The sequence below is a fragment of the Pelecanus crispus genome, chromosome 5 (assembly GCF_030463565.1).
Source record: "Pelecanus crispus isolate bPelCri1 chromosome 5, bPelCri1.pri, whole genome shotgun sequence".
Classification (NCBI taxonomy): Eukaryota; Metazoa; Chordata; class Aves; order Pelecaniformes; family Pelecanidae; genus Pelecanus; species Pelecanus crispus.
In genome coordinates this window covers 3,379,317-3,398,839 of record NC_134647.1, presented here as the reverse complement: position 1 = coordinate 3,398,839, position 19,523 = coordinate 3,379,317, and the positions used below count along the sequence as shown (strand labels likewise).

The window sequence follows — 19,523 nt, the reverse complement described above, 5'->3', positions numbered from 1 at the left end:
TCATTGGGAAGTTTATTGTTATGGATATGTATGCGATCGAAAAATAAACATATTGTAGTCACTGTGTAAGTCCTGTACTTATCTCTGAATGATAAAAATAAACTGGTCTTTTCACACATGGTGCAGTGCTATTTAATAACAGCTGGGACAGTCTGTGACAGTCACCTTCTTCCATGAAATAGCAGGCTTCAGAAGTATAAGTGCTTTTTTCTATGTCAAGTGCCCATTTTTTTAACCGAAGAAAAAATCCTTTGCAGTTTTTTTACAAACACTTATTTTTAATTCTTTATTGCTAAACCTGGTAGTTCCTAATAGGCAAAGAAAGATAGGAAGTCTGGTTAAAAGGAGAATGAGAGCAAGACTTTCAGGAGGGGAAAAGCAATGCAGAGCCTATTGAATTAGCCATAAAAATTCTCTTGGCTCGCCATATAGGAGCCTTTTGATTATCGCCAGTAGTCTATGCTTAGCATTTATAAAACTCTGTTCTGTAGCTGGTCATCTGTCTCTATGGTGCTAGTATTTTGATGCTAGTAAGTTTGTAAATGTCATATGCATAATTAAGGTAATGCCTGTTTTTTCAGCAGAAACTTTAATTATGTCTGTGCTTACACGTTTCCATTTCCGTATGCTCAGTATGGACAGTTTTTATCATTAATTTATTGTTACTATTTTATTTCGATATTATAAGTTAAAATGCAGGTTGTTTATTTGAATTCATTTTAATAATGCTTTTCTGTAGATTTCTTGGGGCTTTTGTTAGAAGCTTCTTGTACTGATGCTACTTCAATCTTTAGTACTGTCCACATGACCTAGTTATTTTAAGCCCTAGTATGACTTAGGTTTCATTCTTGGGCTATTTCATCCATCTATTGAAATTGTTTCCAGTAAATTAGTTTTACAGTGTTTGCTGTGATTAGCATTATATGCTCAAGGGAAGTTCTTCATAAAAATGTCTCTTATCAATACCTTTCAATGTGTTTAAACGTTAATAAATAATTTTATCTGAAGAATGTAATATCCATAGTGAAATTACAATCTAAAATATATTCGTATGCAAATTCTTTAATGGTAGGTTATATCATCTTTCTGTTTGTTTTGTTACTGTAAATATAAGCTATGTTGTGAAGCCATGGACTCTTATTTATCTATAATTTTATGAATAACCTAGGTAAAACTGTTCATTCTTTGAAATATTTCATGCGGCTTGTATACAGCGGAAACAAGTTAAAAATTTCTGTCGTTCCTACAGTTGAAGAAGAAATTCTTATGTTTAAATCATGCCATTTATATGTTAGATTTTAAGATTTAGAATTTCTGGAGTAATTTGGAAAACATTGGCATTCAGTTTGCTGATAAGCTGCAGCTAGTAGCTAAGGCCCATTGCCAAGAGCCCAACCTTGGAGCCCCGTGGGTGCTTCCCAGCAGAAAGCTCAGTGTGTCGCGAACTCTGCGAGCTTTGTATCGTTCTCCTTTCACGGCGTGTCTCACTCGGTTGTGAGTAATCTTTACTGCAGCTCTGTCCATTGAATACCCCAATTCTTCACCTGCTAAAATGCAGTCTTTTTTTTCCAGTCATATATAGTCAGTATTTAGAGCCCTATGACTCCTTGCATTTATAAACACACAGTTTGGTTTGTTCAACAAAGTTGTTTAACCCTTTCAACTAAGGGGAAGAGGCTTTATTTTACTAAGAGCGATAATATCAATTTTGTTGTTATTTATGGGGGTTTTTTTAATTTTAATCATTTTACTAATATCTATGGACTGGATGCACCTTGTTAGTATTCTAGATACAAAAAAACCTTCAGTATTAAGAACAGGTAAGCCCTGTAATGTTCAGAAGCATTAAATGTATAGTGCTTAAGCATAGAAGCTCTCTAATATAAAAAACATATATTCATAATCTTATAGGGGTGTAATTTTCAAAGTGATGTTGGTTGGGGAAGAACTACAGCGAGTTAATCATTTGTCTTCGAAGTAGTTTGCATATGAAAAAATCTGTTGGCTGAAAGGCTCTACTGGGTTCGTAAATGCAGGCTGGAACAACCCAGACTCTTCAGTACCCATTTTTATAAAATGCTGTGCCCCAGTTTTGCCCTTAAATTGGGAAGATGCTGATCAACTGATAACTCAGTTAAATTAGTGCTACTAATAAAGTTAATGAAAGCCAAACAGCAGGTCATCACCAAGGAAGCAAAAAGGTTTTGCTTATAAATTTAACTAAGATATTTTAATAATCATAGTAAATACTGTCTTTGGTATTTGCAGCCAGTGTACTTTATGTGACTTATGTGCTTATACCCTCTTTGTTTGGCTTCTCTGAAATTTTTTGTTCACATTTTGTATCAGCCGGTTTTCTGTTAGGGGAGAAGGTTTAAACAGCAACCAAGATCTTTACTGTGATGACAAATGGCTTTGAAAGAGATTCCAAATACGTGATCTGTAAATCAGAACAAATTCATTACACCAACTGTAGGATTCAAAAAGCATTGATTGGCTATGTTGCATCTCTTTTAATCGAAGATTTATTTTTTAAAAAATGTGAGATCCCAAAGAATTCGGAATTTGTTAACTGTGTATTTTGAATCCCTAACTGTGCCCTTACTGAGCCCTCAGGCTTTCAGGTATAATGTTTTAAAGGCCTACATTAACTCTTTTGATATGCCTTTAACCTAATGAGCTCCAATCCATTTCAACTCTAAAAGAACTAATTAATTGACTTCAAGTCCTGCAAAGACTGTTAACTCCTTTCCGTGTCAGAGCAATTGAAACGGGCACAATCAAAGCCTAACCAACCCCGCGCCAGCGGCGGACTGCAGGTCCAGTTTGGTGGTGATTCTGAAGGAATCGGCTCGGTAACAGGCAGATGTTTTTTTGAGAAGGGCAACAAAGCCGGTGAAGGGTCTGGAGCACAGGGCTGATGGGGAGCGGCTGAAGGAACTGGGGGTGTTCAGCCTGGAGAAGAGGAGGCTGAGGGGAGACCTGATCGCTCTCTACAACTCCCTGAAAGGAGGGTGTAGCGAGGTGGGTGTTGGGCTCTTCTGCCAAGTAGTTAGCGATAGGACGAGAGGAAATGGGCTTAAGCTGCGCCAGGGGAGGTTTAGGTTGGAAATTAGGAAAAATTTCTTCACGGAAAGGGTAGTCAAGCATTGGAACAGGCTGCCCAGAGAGGTGGGGGAGTCACCATCCCTGGAAGTGTTCAAAAAACGGGCAGATGTGGCACTTGGGGACATGGTTTAGTCTGGTCTACCCTTGATTGGTTTAGAGTAGACTTGGTAGTGTAGGTTAATGGTTGGACTGGATGATCTTAAAGGGCTTTTCCAACCTAAACGATTCTAGGATTCTATGATTCTATGTTAGGGAATAGCCCGGGTCCTGTTTCGGCTGGGGGTTCACCAGTATCTGTGCGCCTGTGCAAAGCCTAATTTAATAGCTCATCAACAATACTGGCGGAACCTTTTACATAAGCAAGGCCTTTTGCAGTATTGTAACTCTTTTAAAGACTTCTTGCCTTTGTAGTCGAGGGTTTTTAGCATGCATCAGTACAACTCAAGTTGTCTGAAGAAGTGACCTTTTTTGTATGCATACTAGTTCCACCGTAAAAATCCATATACTCATTTTTATAGAAATCTACTCGCTCTTCTGGACAGTGAACCACCATAATGTAGTAAAAGGTATCTTTTTTAATCAGTTCCAGTCAGAGCCATCCTACCCTTTAAAAGCAAATATGATTACAGTTTATACTACAGAGTAATTAGATAAGGGCTTACAAAGCAGTCAGGAAAAGTGAAATAAAAACATTTGGCTCATTCTTGAATTTAAATAATGCAACTGTCTCAACAGATGTAACGTGGGGTGCAAGACTTCCTCAGATGAGGGGTGTAGTAAGACAAGGAGCCAGCCTCAATGGACATAGCCCATTATCGAGATCTAAACAGGAGACTATCTAAAGCAAAGCTGAAAGCGCATCAAGAATTTTAAGAAGCCTGAAGATCCCCAAGGTAACTAGAAGCAAGACCATGAGGAGTAATGTAGGTAAGTATTCAAAAGTAAATCAATGCATTTATTAAGCTGAGAAACTTTCGATTTTATTTTGATAGTTTTATGCTGTGGTGGTAAAGTTTGTTACAAAAATGTATTTCAAGTAGTATAACACAAAAGCTTTGAGCCAGTGTTGAAAAAAATTAAACAGAAGCACAGCAGACATCTTCAACATGTAATGGTGCTGAAGTAGAAAAGTAAACAATTTAGCGGTTCATATCTTTGTACAAGATGGACAGTGCGCCCATACATGGACCTTTTTGATAACAGAACAAAGAAGAAAAAAGCATTCTTGACCTAGATTTAACAGATTGTATTGAAACAGCGTATGAAGCACGGTACTTTAATGGTAAGAAAATTACCGTTTTGTGACAGTGTGATTCATGTGGAGTATTAGTCATAATTGGTAGTAATATATTTTGACATAATTAAACAATAGGACTCCAGTTATCTGTGTCAGAAAATATGCAGCACCATTCTTGACCTAGATTATATTGTAGTAGCAAAGTGTAGCTGCCGTGCCCTGAGATGAAGCCAGAACTTTACAGTAAAATGTAAAATGAAATGCTCTTATTCTTATACATTTTCACAATCAAAATATAAGGTTATACCACATCAACAACCAGCAGATGGAGAAAAAGAACGTCCTAGGAAGCTCAAAGAACATGCTAGGAAACTGAGCTATAAATACCAGGCTAATTCCATAGCTTTAAGATTTCTCCAAAGCTTTTTTAAATCCCTCCAGAAAAGACTGAAGAGATCCCTAATCTGAAATGTCCCAGTTGAAGAAATGTGTACGGTTTTATTTTTAAATAAAATTATGTTAATCTACGATAGATTGTTTGGACATCTTAATGAGTCGATGTAGTGTCTGTACTATATTTGCTGCATCAAAATAAGGTTTTTAAACACATTGGTACATTTTTGTTCTTATCAGTACTTTCTTCTTTGGAGAAAATACAGAATTCTGTCTGATCACCTCTGAACCAATATGTATAGTATTCCCACAGAATATTTGATATTCACAATTCATTCTGAATCTCTGTTTTTTAGAGCTGTCCCTTTTCAGTAGAGAGAGCTAACAGAAGAGCAATCTACTTTGGTAGGATTTTATGAAAATTTGGAAGATCTTTCGAATTTTTTTTTCCTTTGCATTTGTAAATTGTACCTATGGAACTTAACGTTGTGGCTATATTTAGAAATATTTGTTTTTCTGGCTTCCATACTTAATACTCTAAATCCTTGAAAGTGGGCTTTCAGATTTCATGGCATTCCAAGGAGGATGTTTTTCTCATGTTGTATTTAAATTTGGTGAATCTGTGATGTGAACAGGTTCTAAGTCAAGTGTCTGTAAGAAAACCTGAGTGTGTAAGTGAAGGGATTCTTTTTTCCAAAATGTTGGATGAAAAGATGTATACGCTTGCGTTACTGAAGCACTGTGTAATGTTTCCTGTTGAAGTTAGCAAAACCAGTAGCTGGGGATGTCATGAGACAGAATTATCGTGTAACCATAGGGTGATATCAGTTGGAAGGGGTATCTGGAGGTCACACAGAACGGCTGAGGTTGGAAGGGACCTCTGGAGGTCATCTTGTCCAACCCCCCTGGTCAAGCAAGGTCACCTAGAGTGGGTTGCCCAGGATCACATCCAGACAGTTTTTGAATATGTCCATGGATGGAGACTCCATCACCTTTCCAGGCAACCTGTGCCAGTGCTCTGTCACCCTCACAGTGAAAAAGTATTTCCTGATGTTCAGATGGAACCTCCTGTGTTTCCATCTGTCCCCATTCCCTCTTGTCTTGTTACTGGACACCACTGAAAAGAGCTTGGCCCCATCTTCTTTGCGCCCTTCTTTCAGGTATTCATACACATTGACAAGATCCCCCCAGAGCCTTAATTTTCCTCATGTATTCAAAACTTTCCATGTTGCACATGTGTCTGCTCCTTGTCCTTTAACTGTGGACGTCAGAGGAGATTCTGGCTCCATCTTCTCCTTAACCACGTGTTAGCTAGTTGAAGACAGCAGTAAGATCTCCCCTAAACCTTTTCTTCTTGAGCTTCTCCTTCCATAAGGAGAAGCTCACTTCACTCCTTAAAAATGTCTCTTACTTTCTGCACTCATGTTTTGCGTGAGAAAATGCATTAAAAATAATAGCTTTTTCAGAAACTTCTGAGTTTCCATTGCATGTTCCCTCTATAAGAGAAAGACAATTAGAGAGCTTGGAGAAAAATAAAAATCACAAATCATCATTCCTAGAACGCTGGAAATTTTTACAGTGTATAGTAGCAGTGTCTGACCCAAGACTCTGCATGTGTTCACTGTCAGTGAGACCTTAGGTAGAATGTATTTTGCAGTACTGGACACTGACTGCCCTTTTAAGAAAATTTGTATTAGCCAGAAGAAGGCGAAGCAGAGCAACAAGCTAGTGACAGATTTAGAAAGCAGGACTGTTAAAGAACAGCTGAAAGGATTGGGTTTGTTTATTCTAGGAAAAAAGAGAACACTGTAGGATGGGCATAAGGCTTTAAAAAGATAAGAGGTTTTCGTAAAAGCAATGGTGGCAGTTGCTCTGTAGATTTTTTTTTTAAAAAAAGCAAGTTCAGTTTGCACAAAGGATAATTTAGAATAGATGTAAAGAGAAAACAGTCCAGGCTTTTTTGTTTTGCCTCATACCTGACTGCAAATATGGATGAAAAGCTGGGATATTTTACATATAACTGTCATGAAATCTATGATAGGAAATTTTTTAAAATTCATAAAGAAGCAGCTTTCAGAGACCATCTTCATAATTTTGACCTTCTGCCACTGGCAGTGGGCTGAGCAGATTGCTCTCCTGAGATCCCGCTTCAGATCCTCAGTTTCCTTAATTCTGTCAACTTAATTGTGGGATTAGCTTCGTTTTGTTTCCCTGCAAACTTCTTCTGTTACTGATAATATGCTTCGGTTTAAGGTATGTGGTATTTAAAGTCTTTGTGTGGCAGTTTTTATTACAAAAAAATTAAGCAAAGGACCTTTTTTTTCTTAAATAAAATGCTTTGAAAAGCTCTTATGTAAAATGGAGTGAAATTCAGGTTCAGCAGCCTTGGGAAGTTTGCCGCTGATTTCCTTGAATTCAGATTTCCATTGAGATGGTAGGCTGAAGCGTAACATAAGAACCAAATACATGCAAAACAAATGTGGGAAGCTCTCGTACCTGTCTGTAGCTTGAATTCATATTGCTTACATTTTACTGCCAAGAGTTTATGGCATTTGTTCATGACACTAATGGCTTTGTTTATGGAGGGGTTTTTGTGACAGAATATATCTGTGTTACTAAATGAATTTCTTTTGATCAAGCTTTAAATATGTTGTGATGAAGAGCTGACTAAACAGTTCTTTGCCTACAGTTTTTCCAATAGCTCACTTTTTGGAGCATGGTGCCAGAACATGCTAAATATCTGTCTTACGTCCCTACCGTCTGCATTTCCAGAGACATTTATCAAGCCTATTCAGAGAATAAAGGGCTGTTTGAGTTTTAAGTTAGCATCTGGCACAACACATCATCCTTCGATTGGGATGAAGTAGTGTGTTTTCTAGGTTCCCATCTTTTCTGGAGCTTTGTTCTTAAACTCTTTGATGTACTGCGTCCTTAAAGGTACACATGGTTTTAATTTCTGGGTGCCTGTGGTCCTTGCTCTCATTTTTCTTTTCTCTGCTTTGACGAGCTGGTGGAATTCTCTTATACTTGTCAAGCTTGAATGTGCCTCACCCTTTCGTTTACGTCCTTCTGAAGAGAACCAAACCTTTTTTGTCTGGCTTAGCGTATGTGCAGTCTATTGCACGTGCAGTAAAATCAGGTTCTGTAGTGCATCCGGTGAGCAGAGCCATGGATACCTGGCAGCACAGAGCTGAGCATCATTACCAGGTACCATCTTGCTCTACATCAGCCATGACATCGTTAGGTTTAGATGGCAAAAACACTCCCGAGGAGAGTTTCACAACCCCTGTACTGAAGTAGAGAATAGAATGCTTTTTATTATCGTAAAAACAAATGTTTCATTTTCTAGGAGCCAGACTGCAGTCTTCACAGTTTATTGGACGATGAAATTTATCTTTATTAAGGTGTCAATGTGAATACATCTGATAATTGTCGTATAAAAATTCAACCCCAAAATACGCAGACACTAACATTTAGGTACTTTGCTCATTTTAGCAGGCTAGAAATGCCTTGGCTTTCTTACAAGTAAACCTCTTGAGTGAAGGGAATAGGACGGCCACAGAGGAAAAAAGGTTTTTCGCTCATGAAGCACAAAATCTTATTTGAAACTAGTGGCGTGCGTGCAGTTGAGAACTTTATCATCTTTGTTGCTGGAATACAGATTAAACTTTGGTAGAGTAGATTTTTTAAGTTCTTTTACATTACCGTTTTCTTAAACATTAGACTATTTTTTCTGTGCTCATGATGTTTTATGGAAATGAAGTGTGTACAAAGTAAGAAGGGGAAACAGGTATTTATTTCAGAGTTTCAAAGGAGAAATAACATTCTAAGAAACCTCTCTGATTAAGTGTTTATATATATGAAGAAATAAGTAGGAATCCTTTAATATTACAATCTTAACACTGTAAGTGGACTATATTGCTTAGCATTGCTTATCTTCGGTTTCAACTGGTTCTTTGTTTTTCAGCTTGGAATGAACAAGATGAACATATCCACCTTCAATCTAATGCTTAATGAGGAAAAAGGTCAGGCTTGCTTTTTTTTTTTTTAAATCCTGTGCCCTGCTGTTAATTAGTATATTAAAAAGTACTTTATATATCCATTACTTATTTCATATATCTTAAATAACAAACCAAATGTGATGTTTTAATATGAGAGCGAGATAGATTATTTTTAAATCAAATGGTATATTCATAAAACAGCTGACTCAGACCACCGTAAGTAGAAAAAGAAGCTATAGAAGGAAAGGTCATGTATAGAAATCGTCATAAAGATTCATTTAAAAATTATTAAACTTACAATTAATGGACCTCTTGTATATCAAGAAAGAAATATTTGTCATAATTTTCATGGAGTGAAAGCATTTAAAAGGATTAAAATCGCCCACATTTTTTCTTTTAAATATCCTTGAACTTCTGATTCCTGTTTTAGAAAACAGAGAGAACCGTCTGTCTCTTAAATAAAACGGCAGGGCCAAATTCTCCAAATACTTACACATTCAATTAGTGTATCACTGAAAGACAGCGAGTAATAATCTACTAATGCTAGAGCTTCATCTATCATATTGTACAGCTTTGTAGCATACCACATTTCAGGAGGCAGCCCAAGCTCTCAAGCACTATTACATTTATGCCAGATAAGGCTGTAGAGTTTGCATTAAGGTGGCTGAATAGCTGGTTTTTATGTTATCACATTTTTTAGTATCTTAAGAGTATTTTCATGAGGGAAATTGCTGAGCAGAGATACATAATTCAGTAAACAATTTAAAAAGTAGCACTTGGAGAAAAAATTCCATGTGTCTAAAAATAGTATAGTCATGTGACTTATTACTTTTGCACAAAAGCGTGATTTCCAGGTTTAATTTGCAATCCTGCCATGTTTCTGACATTGTTTTGCACAGAAACTGAATCCAAGTTATTCAAATGATTTAAATATTGCTGTGTCCTGGACTCCCGGTGTGTAATACAAAGGAGGTTTATATGGTTTATTGAGGCCTCTGCATTTAAGATATGGGAGTATTATTTTCATTTTTACCATTTATTACTTAATTTTTGATATCAGTGCACAGTTTATGGAGATCTGGGGCTAATCCGGTAATTGTTATGCAGCAGCTTGGAGCCTTTCACCATATTTGCAGCAATCTGATTTTTCCCGTTTTTTTAACTGCGTATCTAAAATCCAATTGAGTTTTCATGTTCAGGTTTTGAAAGAGTTACATTTAAATATTCTTTTCTTTTAAAATTAGCTTTTATGTTTTCACAAATTTATATTCCCCTAGTAACTGGTAAGTCAATAATGTACAGCAGAGCTGTCAGCTAGAACTGAACACTTACAAATAGTTATTACCTATTTATTTTCTGCATCTATTTATTAGATACCTTAAGAACATTCTGTATCGGATGTCCCTGAAATTCATATACTCTTCATTATAAAAACGTTACAAAAACGTATTTAATTATTTCAGATTTTTGGAAGCCTGAAACATGAGACTTGAAAGAAGCAGTTTGTTTATTCATGTGCTTGGATCTCCTTTTGAAGTAATTTTAACTTTGGTCTGAAACTTTAAAATATTTATAGCTAAATCATATCATAATAATCAGTGTGTTGCTGTTAAGAGTTTTAAGTTGGTGTTTATTTTAACTTCCTTATCACTTTTTCTGAGAAACGTGCATGTCTGCAGTGGTCATTTTGTAATAAATCTGTGTGGTATGTTAGCGAGAGCGATCCCACTGTGACAAAGCAGATTTTTCTATTTTAATACCCTCTTCTCTTGTGGCAGTTGGTCTTGCAAGGTCTGAATTCTCTCTCTTGTAGGTGCAGATTGCTTTTTTCTTCCACATTTTGGAGTCATCTTTTTTTCTTGATGTGCAGTCATGGTAACTTTCCCTGATAGACTCTTCTAGAGCTTGCTAGTTTCTTAGAGAGCTAACAGAATCTCGACTGGTGTGGAAAAGTTTCAGTGTTAACAACCATGAAAGGTACCTGAAGCCTCAAAGAATTAAGATCTACTCATGTTTGTTCCAAAGTACTAAATTCTGGAAAAGCATTACACCAACAAAATCAAAATACTTTAAGAATTGTGGCTTTCTGGTAGCAAGATAGGTTTTGGAGGAGACAGAAATTCCTGTTTAAAGAAAGCCCGAAAAAAGTGGCCTTCCCAGTTGTGGAACTGATCGTGTATCGTCACTGCATGATGAAGAAAGAAGAAAAAGAACTCTATAAAAGCTGTTCAGAAAAAGAGTTCAAGTGTAATTTCTCTTTATATTAAAGAAAGCTTAGTCCTTTAAAATCCTCAGCTACGAACCTCACTGTGCAACTCTTCTCTGCTATGTAATACTTTTACTTGCTTTCTTGTTTCAGAAAATGAAAAAATACCCAGTTTGTATAAGATTGTTTTAGCTTTATGTCTGCAGATTGAAACAAGACCGTTGAAAAGTAAATGTATGAATGGCTTTTGGCCATTAAAAAAAAAAGAGAAAACATCCAAGTCCAGGTTTGCTTTTCCTAGATTTGTAGGTTGCTGAAGCTGGACATCTTATATTATACAAGTTCCTCACTTCCTTATACAAGTGCCCCTGAAGTGACGAAGTGAGTGTAATAACATTCCTTCACTTCTTATTAACATATAGGTTAGTAATATTCTGTTTCATAATATTCCCTAAGAAAGGTTTTGGTAATGGTGATGTGATTCTTACCTACAGGATAACTTGGTTGATATAAATTGCATACCAGATACTAGTTGTAATTTTTCAAAAATCTGAGTGCTTACATTATTTTGCGGGTGAAGTAACCCTATCTCACATGCACACAGTTTTGACCTATTTCCCTTGTAAAGAAAAAAATTAATGTGGTGGAAGGCCTGAAAGAGCGTTATGACTCTGTTGTATTCTCGTAGGGACGCTCTCGGGTGACCATTGTATTTATTAAATTCTTATTGAGTAGACAGAGCTGAGGTTTAAAAAGAAAATGCTTTTGTCTCCTGCCATCTTTTTTGGTTGTCATGTAGCTCAGTTTTGCTTTTTGTCAAAACCCTTTCAGAGATGCTGTGTGTATGCATACGTGCCCATGTGTACACAAAGGATGTACTTTCTCCATTCTTTCATTGGAAGTGGAAACCTCAGTTGCTCCCAACCCTGGGAATTACACCGATAGATGTGTTAAAAGGCAGTCATATTCTGAGAAAGTTTCAGGTTTGGGTACTATACGTACACTAAGTAAAGGATGCTAGAAGAATCACTCTTCTTCCCAGTTCAGCCATTGCCTTGGACAACTGTAATGACACGGTTAAATCTCCTGAGCTGAGGATCCATTGCAGCTCAATGAACTCTACTTTTTACCTGCACTGTGAGCATTGGTAGGAAGGATGTCGGATGTAAGGTTACGACTTCTGACTAGTTAACGGCATGCAGGTCCAAAATGCTCAAAGAGAAGAGATTCGTATTGGGTGCTCTTAATGATCAGGTAGAATCCGTGAACAGAAATCAGTCTTTCTCCTTGAGAATCTTTTCCATATTGTTTTATTAGTGTCGATTCTGAAATAGTAGGTCTGAAGTGACTGCTTTGGTCATGTAGTCTGGAAACCAGAAAGCATAGGAAACCAAATAATTCAGGGTTCTGTCCATCCACATGCAAGGCTGGCTGAGCTGGGCCATGTCCAGTGGGCTGCTGGTACAGATTGCTGGCTGTGGCTGTAGAGGTAGGTACAGTGGCCTGGACTCTTGCAATTTTTGCTATTTATGAATGAATTCATCCAAATAGCTATCATTTTATAGAGTGGTTAAATTGGGGTCTTCTGATCCTAAAAAGTTCCACAGCGTCAAAAGTTGTATAAATTAGGAACCCATAAGCCTTGTTATAGTACATAATAAAACTGTCCTTTATGTACTTCAAAATAATTTAATACCAAAGGTAGTTGGACTAGTACAAACTGATTCGACACTAGGGCAAATTTATCATTTTAGTTATCATTCAGTGCAGATCAATTTTCTGGTTGCTGCAATGTATTCTTGATACTCCGTGTTTACGAGTAAGACAAAGATGTCTTTCTCAAACCAAAGGCCAGAGTGTTTCACGTATACCTGGATACCAGTACAATGAGATAAGATGAAGGAGGGAAGATTTCCTTTATACTTCAGGCACATTTGTTTGTTGAATAACTCACCGAAAAACAGGGCTTCATAAAGTGTTCAATGCCAATCTAATTACTCAAGAGAATGCTGCTTTTCAAATTCGAAAGGCATTCCCCAAAAGTGATGCAACATTTGTACCTAATTAGATGATACAGGAGAATCCTAACTAATTGCTTTGATAGACTTAAACAGATTAATAATGTGCAAGCAGTAACTAAATAAAAACTCATTTTAACTTTGCCTGGTTTGAAAATAATGCTTTTTTAAGAAGCTAAAACTTCCTGTTAGTTCTAAAACCCCAAGACCGTGATTTGAGGGCGTTTCTATTTCCGAATGTATTTTGTAGGTTTTTCTGTGATAGAAAGGGAAGCCTGGGCAGTGAGATTGCAATTTGTATCTATAAGCAGTGTTTTGGGTACGTTCTAAGTGGTTGCAAAACTTTATACCCCAAATTTGGTCATTCCATAAGCAAGCACTGGGTTTTGTGCATCAGAGAGGCAGCCGTTGATCACAGACCTTGCAGTAGCCTTTCTCCGTGATACACGGAATTGTTAGGCACACTTAGAAGTTCATGTAAGAAAAAAGTCCTGGAGCGTCTTTGCAATATTAGACTGTCAAAATTTGTCTTAACTGGCTTTATGTCCACTGACTAATAAAAGAAATGTTACATTGGTATTCATATCAGATGTGATAGATCTGAATCCAGACTATTAGTATCCAATTTTCTTTTTACTTTGTACCAAGTTCTTTATTTCGCCACTTGACTAAAAAATTGTTAAACATTAACAGCTGAGTGTGCAGAGGCTTCTTAAACTGCAACATTTCAAAAAGTGAGACAGTTGCACTAAAAATTGAAAACATACTTTTCAGCATATGAAAATTAAGGAGAAATTTTCCATGGGGGGAGGGGCTTCAGAGGGCTAAAGGGGGGGAAACAATTCAGTGTAGTTTTGCATAGTTCTCCAATGAAATATTTTTTAAGCATATTGTAATGAAACTGGACTGCAAAACAAATCTAAACAGCATGTCTTGGCGCACAGAAAAAAGAAGTAATTGATTTAGATGTGGAAAGTTGTATTACTCGTGGTGAGATAACATGAGTTGTCTGGAGTTGTTATGAGATTACAGAGAAGAGGTATTTATTACATGGGTTGATGAAAATCAGGCTTTTGGATAGAATCCAGTGTCCAAAATACTTTGGATTTGGTCCAAAATCCGAATACTTTCTAACCCAATCCAAAGTACTTCACTTTGAATACTTTGGTGGAGAAGGCGAAAGTGGTACATCAAAAGGGACGGGATTTTTCTGCCATCGAGTTGGAAGATTCTGGACTGGGAAGAAATGTAAAGCTTTGGGTAGTCAAATGGATGCTGTGTGTGTCAGAGCCAGCCACGGTCAGGCTGGTCCCTCTTGGGAGTTCAGTGTCTTTTTTCAATCACAGAGCAGTTTGCCAAACCTAATGGAGCGGTGCCGTTGTCCCCCTCAGTTGTCCCTTTAAACTTGCAGCTTCTCGTCTAGGCTGCCTTTATTGTATAAAATGTATTATAAAACCAGCCTGTGCTAGCGGTAGGGTGAAAAAAAGCCAGACCCAGCCCGGTTTAAGTGACTCTCATCCTCTTTTTCTCTGCTGTCTTCCTTAGCTCCATTTTCTTTGGCTGATAACTGGTTCTTGGGGAAATGCAAAGCGTGTCCTCTGTTGAACCAGGTTGGAGAGGTTTAACTCTTCTTGCAGACACCTGTACTAATTTTTTTTTTCCTATGGTTTTAGGCAGTTAAATAGAATACTGACTCTGCACGTGCAGTTTAGTGAAGGCTTCCCGTACCAAAACATTGATGGCAACCTCTTACTTTTGCCATTCATACCCGATAGAAATGCGCAACGGTTACACTGTGTACCGGGTATTTTATTGCCTGCAGTTTGTGGAAACGTGCACAGAACTGTGTTGGGATTTAGTGCAAAAATCTCACTTCCGTGAGCGTTTTCCTATAAACACATAAAACATGGCTAGTTACACACTGATCAGCCGTGTACTAAGCAGCTTTCCAGGAGCCTTAGCCCTCTTTTGTGTAATTTGTTGCACACAGGCACGTCGGTGTGTCCTCGCAGACCCCAACTTGCAGACGAGCCCAGTAAATTATGAGATAAAAGCTCAAACTTAGTGATGTGAATAGCATTGTTCACTGATTTCTGCTTGGGGTGAGTGTGGTGGTTGAAGTGTTTTTGTACGTGGGGTGGAATGGAAAATGGATCATCATACCTGTGCTCTGATTAATTTTTATTTTTTACATCACTCAGATCCTTGTGTTAGTTTACACTTCTTTAGTCTCTAGTTTCTCAAGCAAAAGTCATACAAACAATAAACTTTGACCGAAGGCATACAACTGAAGCAGCCATTTTATTCCAATTCACTGTACTGAGTAAAAGTATTGAAGTATTTTCCACAGATGAAGCAGCTAAGTGAATTCCTTTGCCCCTTTTAGTACTATTTCAAGCTATGTGCAGTACAGAAAAACGGTTTATCTGATTAGATGATGATAAGCATTACGGTGGTGATGGAACGGGATGCTAGCTGAGGCAGAGCATTGCAGAACCAGTAGAAATATAAGGTTACTTCAAAGTGTCTCTTGCTGCTTGTGCAAAAAAGGAATTGATGGCTATTATTTTCTCGTAATGGATCCAGTGCAATTGCCCTAAATAGCAACGTGAGCCACAGCAAGCCTGGGCTAACAGATGAGCGACCTTCTCTGCGCTATGCGCTTCCAGTATTTTAAATATGTATTTTCTGACTCTGATTTTACTGTATTACAGAAAGTTAATTCTCATTAAAAATAATAGGGGAATTATTTACCTATTTTAGTCTTACATGGGACCTGTAATAAAAATGCCAACGCAGCATTCAGCAATAACACTGAAACTTGAAGGTAAATTGTGCCTTGGTTTTGATGAAACGTCATCTGCTACCTTCTCAATCAGGATAAAACCAATCAAACGCCGAAACTTCTAAACTGAAAACCTGAGAGAGTCTTGAACTGTTGCCAAGTGCACTCCAAATCCTATTTCTATGTACCAGATTTAGAGATTAAAGGATAGATTGTTTTCATGTGAGAGATGGAGAGGTGTCTGATGTGACGTTCACGCTAACCTTCGCTGGCTGGGGCTCGGTCACCTCTCCACTGTCAGTGAGCAGGATCTCATCATAGGCTCCTCACCCCTTCCCCAATTTTGGCCAGCCAGGGATTACATCCTATTGGAATGCTCCAGAGTATAGGAAAGTTGAAACAGATCCCTGCAGAATGGTGCCAGGCTATTCTAGAAGGCTTTGTCCTGCAGAAAATCGCCCTCTTTATTCTGAAAAATCACACTCTACTCTTCAGATTTGAGCACCTTAGTCAAGGGGGTACGGCCGGCCGGCTCCTTTCCAGTCCACATCCTTCTTGTAAATACCATGGCTATTTTCTTTCTTTATGTAGCATTCTGAACTTTACATTTATACGTAGCACATCTAAAGAGAATGTACTGCGTAAGGGTACTTAAGGGAGTATTTTCGAGGACTATATTTATGCCTCTGTAGTCTTCCTTTAGTGGTCTTGAAGGAAGGAGCTGTTGTTCCTGTTAAATACAGATGGCATGTGGTGTTGGTACTGTTGTTGTAGCAATGTTGTAGGATCCTAAGACTTTATGTTCCATTACTGTCTCAAAAAACCTTTTCTTATTAAAATCAGTCAGAGCTATAGTAACATTATCTATGTTTTAAAGTGTTAGCATAACATTAGTATTAGGAATAAGACAGAATTGACACACGATTCCAAATAAAACCTTCGTTAGTACAGTAGCGTCGTTAGTACAAGAGTCATTGGTGCCATCTTACATTTGAGTTCTAGGATTGTTGTTTTTTCTGACATACTTACTATTTTAATCGCATATTCCGTGTTTGTCTCACGTGAATAAAACGTCCAATCTCAACGAGTTAAGTCTCACCTGGTCAACTTAAAAAACTGTTCTGGGGGAATAACCCAGTTATTCTGAACTTCTTTTGTGAAGATTTGCTCATCAGTATAATCGTATGGGGGGAAACTATTACTTACGATGTTCAAATTGTTTCATAGGTATTCTGAGAGCAGTGCACTGGTGCTGGCTTTTCCCTTTTTATTACACAATTTTCTTGTAAGAAATGATTATTTTAATTTAGTCTAAGTGCAGGGTTTTTCCATTTTTATGGATATTATCAACCCTAGAAGCAGCTTCCTTCACATTACATTCATTCAGTTTCATAAACAATTTTTAAAGGGCATTAATTAGTCATCTGTTGATAATTCTGAATAGAAGCATGTGTGAAACTATTCAGTTAAAAGATACATCCCCTAGTTCACCCAAACTGTACATTAACTGTTTAATAACAGTTGCACTCTCGTAGCTTTTAAGACGTAGCTCCGTTGCATCCGCATATAAATAGAATATGCTAGCGGGATTATATTTACCCTAAGCCTTATTTTGATGGTTCCATTGACATTTAAAATTTTGATTCTAAGCTTTTTAAATGGATGCAGCTGTATACATGTTTATGAGTTACTGAACTGGGCTGAAAGACTTCAGAAAATGGCTCATGTGTTTTCTATATCTGTATTTTTCAGGCTGTTTTATTGGAGCCAGGGAGTCACGAAAGAAACTCAAGAAGACAACTTGGATAATGAACGGAAGATAAAAAGAAAACAAAAAGAATGTGGCATATAAAGGGTATAATACCTGGAGGTATTAGATCTGACTCATATTTATAAAAATGAGACGAGCTTTCACAAAATACAAGTTATCTTAGACAGTCATCAAGCTTGGAGCCATGCTGTTGAACTAGAAATTCTCCTTTACCCCATTCTCCTTTCTGACAGGTAACAAAGGATTGGTGAATTATGATTTTCCCAAGTTGGAAGCACTAATTTTTATCTATATAGTTCATCCTTATGAATATATAAGGAGTTAAACATTGCATATTTAATGTGGATTATAATGGGAAACTGACTCATTAACAAAAATGGCCACTTTTAAGGACTTGGTTTCAAACTGAGCTGGAGCCTCCCAATGCACTTTGTACAATTTGGGGAAAAGTGTACTGAATGGCCTTCTTTGGGAGGCCATGATGACATGTAGTAAAAGGATATCATCTTACTGTTGATATCTTTGAAGACTCATAAACAGAAACAGAAAAATGAATGGTGGAAAGGAGTGTGACGGAGGGGACACGGATGGAGGGCCACCAGCAGTGCAAGTTCCCGTTGGTTGGCAGCGACGGGTGGACCAAAGTGGAGTGCTCTATATCAGGTAAGGTTATCTGAGGCGGTTACCGGCTTTGTTTTCGTTGTAGTCTTGCCAGAACGTCTGGTAAATCAGTGACTCATCTTTTGTACTCAAAAACTTGAAGGGCTTGTTCTTTTGGAAGTGCAAGATCATTTTTTCTGCTGGTATTAGTGGAGTCCACTTATGTCAGTTGTGCCATTTGCATGCCCTTAATGTACTCTCAAATCTAATATTGCTTGGTCTTGAAAATTTGATAATCCTTACTATACGTTTTGCTTTGGGCATGAATAGTTCTTTATCACTTATTATTGTGATACGGATTTTAAAGCTGAGCAGTAGCAGATTTAACCTTATTTAATATCTTTATTACTCAAACCTTTTACAATTAAGCTAAGCAGGGGTTCAGTTATATGCCACACCTGAGATGATGAGAAATCTCTGCTGTCTTTTGCCTCCTCCCAGGTGCGTAGGCATTGCCTTTTCCTTGCACCAACACGGGTTTTTTATAAGAGCCTTTGCTGGTCGAGTTCAAAGCAGCGCTCAGGCATGCCAACAGTTCATGGCAGGCAGGGTAGAGTGGGACTTTCTTCTTCTGTCAGCAACAAGTCTTCAGCCCAGTTCCTGCAGTGCCGTGCAACTTTATCCTGACATTCTGTAGCTCTTCTTCCCTAAGTCTTTTCTGGGTTTATGTTCCAGATCTCCATTATACTTTCGTGTTTTACCTACTGTCTTTTGAAAAGAAATTTAAGTGGTGGAACTACTTAGTAGCTGCAGAAAACATCAGGTTTTGCATGCCCCACAAAGGTTCTGCGTTCAGTATCACTGACGTTCTCCAGCAGGATTTAATTCCTCAGAGTCCTCGCTTTTCTCATGTAGAAAAAAACAGGAACACAAGCCTAAACCCAAACTTTTAGGTATTTTATTTTTGTACTTTGTTAGCTTATTGGATTTTTTTGCTTCACCCTGGAACAGTCACAAAGAAATGTATTGAAATTACTATTAAATGAATGCGTTCAGACAAACAGACTAGGAATTAAATGTTATTGGAAAAAAGAGCAAAGTTAGCTTTAAAAAAATATGGGTGCATCAGTTTTAACATCACAGAAGTCTAAATGATTATCAGTCTGTTATTTGCTTAATCTTATTCTGCTGCTCTGTGATTAAAATAACCACTTCTTCACAACATTTTATGTATTACCAATACAAAATTCTTTAATGAGTCAAAGCATACTCCAATTTTACACTAAACTACCATAAAAGATCAAATGCATTCCAGGATTTCTTGTTTGTATTCTCAATTAGCAGAATCAAACAAAATCCATGTTAGTGACACGCATGTCAAAGATAAATCGCTTTCCCCTTGTA

General features: G+C 37.5%; 1 protein-coding gene across 7 annotated transcripts in view; it reads left to right on the top strand.

Moving 5' to 3' along the window:
- Positions 1 to 19,523, top strand: part of MBD5 (methyl-CpG binding domain protein 5) — a 148,192-nt gene that overhangs the window by 82,496 nt on the left and 46,173 nt on the right. For 4 of the 7 annotated variants that reach the window (XM_075710642.1, XM_075710648.1, XM_075710641.1 and 1 more), the window contains 3 exons: positions 3,844 to 4,035; positions 8,706 to 8,763; positions 17,501 to 18,182. In XM_075710642.1, the coding sequence (XP_075566757.1) occupies positions 18,070 to 18,182 (113 nt within the window). In that variant the 5' untranslated portion in view covers positions 3,844 to 4,035; positions 8,706 to 8,763; positions 17,501 to 18,069. The remainder of the gene's footprint in view (positions 1 to 3,843; positions 4,036 to 8,705; positions 8,764 to 17,500; positions 18,183 to 19,523) is intronic. The other 3 variants (XM_075710647.1, XM_075710646.1, XM_075710645.1) reach the window with 3 other exon arrangements.